Genomic DNA, 6730 nt, shown 5'->3' on the forward strand with positions numbered 1-6730 from the left:
CAATCCACTAGAACTATACCTGCGGCTCTAGCATAATAAAAAGTTTTATTAGGCCTGAGGGTGACCCTTGAAAGACAGTTCTGGGAGTGAAGGTTGCCAAGAATGTAAGCCTACAGGGATCTTTCCCATTGTATTTGTGCACCTACTTTGTGGTATCTGTTGAGAATTGTCACCTAATTTCTCTCATAGAAGGCTCTCTTGGGAAATACTCCAATGTGTCTTTGAGAATGAGTATGTGATCAGGTTGAGAGGGTGCCACATGGCACTTCATTTTTCTCGACCTGGTAGTTCGTCTAGAATTGATTTGAAGTGTATGATGCAAGATAATTTAAAATTTTCATGATGCTTCTGCACGCTGCATGAATTAGATTGAGATTGATTTACAGAAGTATAGACTGGATATTATAAAAATTGTAACGGACTAACATTAATATGTTAGGGAGTGTTATTCAAAATGAAAATATGTTAGACGCGGACTATAACTTATATCCTAGCTTTTTATGGGCTCAAAGCTCATGATAAGATATTGGATGTTGTGACACAGGCATTAATGGTGGTTTGTGACTGGGAGCTGGCTGAGGCTCGGAAAAAGGATGCCTTAGACCGTGCTCGAGTACGGGGACAGGAACCACCGGCTGAATTGCTTGCTGAGGAAAGAGGTCTGCATTCAAGCATTGAAGCAGATGTCAAAAGTGTCCTGCAGGCTAAGACTTACAATGAGCTAGAGGAATTAGAATCACAAATTGACTCAGGGTTGCATTCTGGAACGGCCAAAGTGGTTGAGTTCTGGCAGGCTATTCAGAAACACCTAACAATACATAAGGCAAAGGTACATAGTTTCAGACCTCTATAAATGTTTTTCCATCAAATATCCATCTTGTGGTAGGAAACTTGCTAATTGACTTTTGCTATAATAGGCTCTTCTAAAGGAGATTCATGCTAATCTATTGCACAAACATCTCCAACGACTGGAGCAACCTTTGGAGAGTGAGGAAGACTTGGAAGGTGATCATAACTCGAATCCTCAAGTGGATGTCATTCAAGATGTGGAAGGTATGTGCTATCCTTGCTGCTTAATCTGTTTTGGTTTTATGACATTGTTTAGAAAGATTAGCTAATCCAGATTTGTATCTAGATGTTCAACAATATTCTCTTGAGCCCCTGATTGATGAAGAGACTCATGAACCTGAAGAAGAACCTGGTTCATTTTCACCGCAGCTGCTGCATGGTGACGAAAATGAAGAAGCTATTGATCCTGAAGAGGATAGGGTTGAACTGGTAAGCAATTTACTGACTCGCATTTGCTGATTTTAGTGTATTATATATGCATTTAACTAGTAATCCATACACTAATTCACATATGTTCATTTGAATGTATTAGATATGCTTTTCACTGCACTAGATTCAGTTCTGCCACCCAGTAACAGTATTACCCAACTTTGCCAGAGAAAGAAAGGGATGCTATGATTAGCAAATGATCCTCGAACACCTCCCACCTTCAGCATTGCCATCAACAGGAGGAGCCACCCTTCAAAATTTTTACGTTATTACCTATTGATCTGATTCTCAGCTAATGCTGGCATCTCATGCCATTCTATTAAAAAATGAACTGTGGCCATGTCTCTAAGGTCCCACCCCTCCATTCTTTGAGGCTTAGCTGCTTAATCTGCTTCTGCATGTGCTTCACAATAACTGTGAGTGATCTTCCAATGGATCTACCAAAAAAATTCTTTCAATGGATTGACTCCAAATTAAGACCAGATCCCCTCAAAACTTTTGTAATATGCCCCACTGTATCTGATGACACTGAACTAGAAACACTATTACAGCTTAGTCTCCTAACAATAGTTGGTTGATCCCCCCAAAACTTTTGTAATATGCCTTGGCACTTTGTATTTACTGCTTATCTTGGGGCAAACTTCCTAATTCTCTTTCAAAATCCCTTTTTACAATGGCTTTATAGATCAGATTGGAATCAAATGAGGCCTATAGTCTTGCAATCAACCAACTGTGATTCCTATGACTCCCTCTATCAGTAACTAAAGTGTCCAACTGTGTTTGCTGACAGCTGATTCCATTCTGATTTGAACCAGAATTGATATTGGCTTCAACATTTTAAAACCTTTTCTGTTTAATATATCAGGAAAGAAAAAGGGTGGCTGTACTAGAAGAACAGCAAAAACGGATTCGGGAATCAATGGCTTCAAAACCAAATTCATCAGAAGATAGCATGGAGCTGAAGGCCATGAAAGCTATGGGTGCCATGGAGGAAGGTGATGCAGTATTTGGTTCTGGCGCTGAAGTCAACCTGGATTCACAGGTGTGTTTTTAAATTCTAATGTTTCTATTTTCCTCCATTTGATTTCCCATTGCTGTATAAGGAGAGATCTCGATCCAGGTATACTGGTGGCATGATAAATACCGTCCAAGGAAACCGAAGTATTTCAACAGGGTTCACACTGGATATGAGTGGAACAAGTACAACCAGACCCACTATGACCACGACAATCCACCTCCGAAGATTGTGCAAGGTTACAAATTTAATATATTTTACCCGGATCTTGTTGACAAAACAAAAGCTCCAGTGTATACTATAGAGAATGATGGAAGCAATGGTGAGACGTGCCTTATCAGGTTTCATGCTGGGCCACCATACGAAGACATTGTGAGTCCTGCTTTGCCCATTGAATGAACCTACATCATTAGTTTCATTAAAGATAATTTAATTGAAAAACTACTGTAATTGCATTACAGGCATTCAAGATTGTGAACAAAGAGTGGGAATATTCCCATAAGAAGGGTTTCAAATGCACATTTGAGCGGGGCATTTTGCATGTCTATATTAACTTCAAACGCTATCGTTACCGCCGATAAGAAGTTAAAACAGGACAATGGTATGTGCTACTTCAAATATACTCTTATATGAGTAAGTGCCACAGTTGTCTCTCTCATTTCCAATGGTAAAAAATGATTAAATTTATGATTCTAGTGTCAGAAATGAATACTTGCTGTTCTTTTGATAATTCTGTTTGTATACCCTCATTTATTTTTGAGTTGATTAGCGTAGATGGTTAAAAAGTGATAAGCTACGAGAAGGTTGTTTGAGGTGGCACGACCACGTTCAATGGAGGCTTGTAGATGCCCTTGGACGAAGAAGTGATATAATTTAGATTGAAGGAATTAGAAGAGCTAGGGGTAGACCTAAAATAACCTTAAGAGAAGTGGTTAGAAAGGATATGCATAGCTTAAGCCTTGTATCTAGCATGGACTCAAATTGAGCTGATTGGGAGGTTAGAATCATGTATTCCATGGTTTCAACCCCATTTAGTTTAAGACTTGATGATGATGACCATAGACGGACAGTGTATGTTATAGGTAAACCATCTCTGGTCACTCCATACTTTTTTTGTGTCAACACTATTGGACCATAATTATGCTTATTCAATCATGTGGTAGGGTTGCTCATTGTGATCAAGTGGTCATAGATTCAAGTCACGATACAGCAGAGGTAGGGCTACGTACAATGATTCCCCTGCCGTGACAGAAGCTTCATGCGTTTGGTATGCCCCCTCATTGGCATGTGGTAGACTTAGATTGGGCTGAAAAGCATGGACTGGTAGATCCAAGGTTCCCTAGTTACATGTCTGGTTTACGTCCTTTCTGAGTTAGCTGCATACCTCTAGATTGAAATTGGCATGTCGAAGTTGCTGTTGGCCATTTCCTTGAGTATCCATCAGTGGACTCACTTGTCGCCATCATTCTACCCTATGACGGAATCAGGCCTGTTAACAAGAGGTTGTAACCATGCCCTTCAAGTCACATTGCTTTCTACCACATCGTTTCAAATGGAGTTTTACTATAACATTCCGTTGGATCCCATATGAAATTGATCGTAAACAGAATCATGAATAGTCATTGACTTACAGTTGTCATTTCCCCCCCTTTCTGGTTATGCTTGATAGCATTAATTACTTCGAGGAGGAAAACCAGTGAAACCTGCCATTCCTGCTGGTCATGTGCCTACAAGCTGATACATAAGAAAAGCCAGTGAACCCTGATTTAATACATGGTGCATCTGAAGAATGGGATCAGTGAATGGGACCAGTCTTCCAGTTGCTGAAGAAGTCCACCATCTTGTCTTGCAAGAAAAGTTTTGAACTCCACAGCTTCTCTTTTTACTCCCCCACTGGGTTCTTAGTGAGCTTTTCACCATTTGCCGAGTGAGGTTCAACAGGGTCAAGAATAAATAATTGCATATTTCTACTAGGAATTTTCTGTTGGTCCAACATGCATAAGCAAAGAGTGTAGATTGGGTATGCCGATATACCAATTTATCATATACAGTGGGACAAAATGGTACGATTATAGGAATGAGGTGTCTATGTTCTGTTTCTGTTGGTCCAACATGCATAATCAAGTCACTGAATATTTTATTTAAAATGAACAAAACGGTGTATCTGGTGCCCGAATTTCTGTATAAAGCTTTGGGCAGCAATACCTGTACGCAGCCTTATCCCCGTAATTTTTGCTGAAAGGTCATTGATGAATATTTCAAATAATTAGAAAATTATTATGATTTCATATGGATTACATCCAATTTTATTGACGATTGGCCGAAAGGTTACAAGCCTGAATGAACATTTGAATCAAAGATGAGTGTATACATCTTGATCATGAGGATGATGCTCTAAGAGCATTACAATGGTATACATACATTATATAAATGAACCATCTACTTCAGGTCCTCAGATGATTACTTCATCTCATGAACCATTACAATGGTGTATGTAGAAAGCAAGTCAAGAAAACTAATTAAGATAAAAACTAAAGCATTCCACGAAGAAAAGGGTAAAGGTCTAGAATCTAATTATTTTGGGATTTAATTTTTTTTCTTGAACACTTCTTAGTTTTAGTTAGTATTGATGGAATTGGAGGTGGTTTTGAAGGAAGAAAAGGGTAAAAGGTTTACCACTTCCATGAGAAAAAGAGACAAGGGCTGATTCTTGAAGGGGAATCCTAGAATCATTGTAGGCTTTTATTAAATACAGTAAAATTAGGACTGGAGCTGTATTATGCAAAAAAATAAAAAATGTTTGATCCATTCAGTTGGGTGGAAATGGTTGCAGAGATCTCTTCAAATGGTTTTGTTCTACTTTTAGATTTTAATTGCTGCCTTTGTTTTCTTGATGCAGCATGATGTTAATTTTTTTGCTTAGATGTTCTTGGTTTCTTTCAATTGCACAAGTTTGCCTGTTCAGGCTGCTGTTGGGTTTTCTATTTAGTTGAGCGAGTATTTATTCAGTTCTTGACCTTTTTCTATTATTAGGACTTGCGACTGTTAAAATCTGAGAACTAAAGAATGATTGCTAGGTCCCTACCAAGCTGCTCGTTTATGACCATAATGTATCTAACTCAATAAATTATTTTTTTGATATCCTTAAAGTCTGTAGCCTTAGGCTTAGGATTTCAAGAACCTACGCACCACCACCCAAAACATACACACACACAAAATAGAAAGTTTCTTGGTATGCATGATCGCACCATCTTATTCATTCGCCAAGTAGTTGGTTCTTCTCATACTGTACCTGCCGAGTATTGAAGTTCCAAGTGGCATTTGTCACAAACACTCCACGACAGGAGGAAATCCTATAGTTTGCTTCAGGAATCAAAACTATAAGGTTTCCCGCCACAGAACCTTTGATCAGGAAACCCATTAGATCTACGCGAACCTTTGATCAGAAAATCATAGAGTTTGCCTTTGGAATTGCTTTGCGATTCAGAACTATAGTTTGCTATGGCTACTTGCATTTGAGATGTCATCAAACGTGATTTACCAATTAAATTTTTTTTTATCAGGAATTGGTGTCTTGGTATTTGTCCACTCCCTATTTGGCATTTTGAGATGTTATATGGGCATAAGTTATAGTTGTTTCTTTATGTTATTGATCTAATAAGGCTAAGTTGGTAACTTTTTTTTTTGGATCTGCCATGGCTCACGTAATGTCTACCTCTTAGGTCTGGCAGGAACCTCGACGGGAAAGAAATTACTGAGTCTTCACAAGTGTTCTCATCAAGCAGAAAATCTCAAGATGCTGCTGTTGGTGTTCTCGTTCACATGCTACGGACTGCACCACCTCTTCGCCAAGACTATAGTTGTTACTCATCTCGTTCTCCAAGTGAACTTGAGTGGGAAGCTAGTGCTGATTCTGGATTCTTGTGCCTCGGAGGAGAGCTGATGCATTGGCTGAACTCAGAAGTTCCAGAGAAATGAGGGACTTACTACTCTCTCAGAGTGGGACTCCACTGGTCAACAATGAAGACGAATCAAAACCATCCGATTTTGATGGATGATATTAATATTTCGTTGGTATGCTAGCATTCAGTGGTTTACTGCTAATTTGTTTCAGGTCTGTTGCTACATGTTATTCAAGAAGGAACTTGTACACTGGAAACAGGGAAAGGGAAAACTGTGGTAATGCATGTGCATACATACCGTGACTGGAAGCTGAGGTGGTATAACAGAAAAGACTATCTGGGTTTGAGATTTTGTGCCAATTTGTCAGAGAATGAATTACAAATTAATAGAGTAATTACAAATTAATTGGTTGTGCAATTTAACTGGAAGAAATCAACATATGGTTTAGCTACTAATAAAACTTCTAATATTCTTGCGTGTGATTTGTTGTGAATAAGATGAATCGTTATGGTACTAAATCTATGGTCCAAGTGA

At 38.8% G+C, this 6730-nt stretch overlaps 1 protein-coding gene across 4 annotated transcripts in view; it reads left to right on the forward strand.

Moving 5' to 3' along the window:
- The window catches only part of LOC149023194 (splicing factor Cactin-like), a 45322-nt gene extending 38855 nt beyond the window's left edge, over positions 1 to 6467 (forward strand). The window contains exons 10-16 of one of the 4 annotated variants that reach the window (XR_016171498.1): positions 545 to 829; positions 918 to 1053; positions 1136 to 1278; positions 2144 to 2320; positions 2399 to 2665; positions 2755 to 2926; positions 6016 to 6467. Coding sequence is in view for 2 of the 4 variants with exons in the window: in XM_089143752.1 (XP_088999878.1) it covers positions 545 to 829; positions 918 to 1053; positions 1136 to 1278; positions 2144 to 2320; positions 2399 to 2665; positions 2755 to 2874 (1128 nt within the window). In the remaining 2 variants the exon portion in view is untranslated. The remainder of the gene's footprint in view (positions 1 to 544; positions 830 to 917; positions 1054 to 1135; positions 1279 to 2143; positions 2321 to 2398; positions 2666 to 2754; positions 2927 to 6015) is intronic. The other 3 variants (XR_016171499.1, XM_089143752.1, XM_089143753.1) reach the window with 3 other exon arrangements.
- The last annotated feature ends 263 nt before the right edge of the window (positions 6468 to 6730 follow it).

Source organism: Hakea prostrata, chromosome 2 (genome assembly GCF_041222555.1).
Source record: "Hakea prostrata isolate BN-2017 chromosome 2, UWA_Hpros_2, whole genome shotgun sequence".
Taxonomy (NCBI): Eukaryota; Viridiplantae; Streptophyta; class Magnoliopsida; order Proteales; family Proteaceae; genus Hakea; species Hakea prostrata.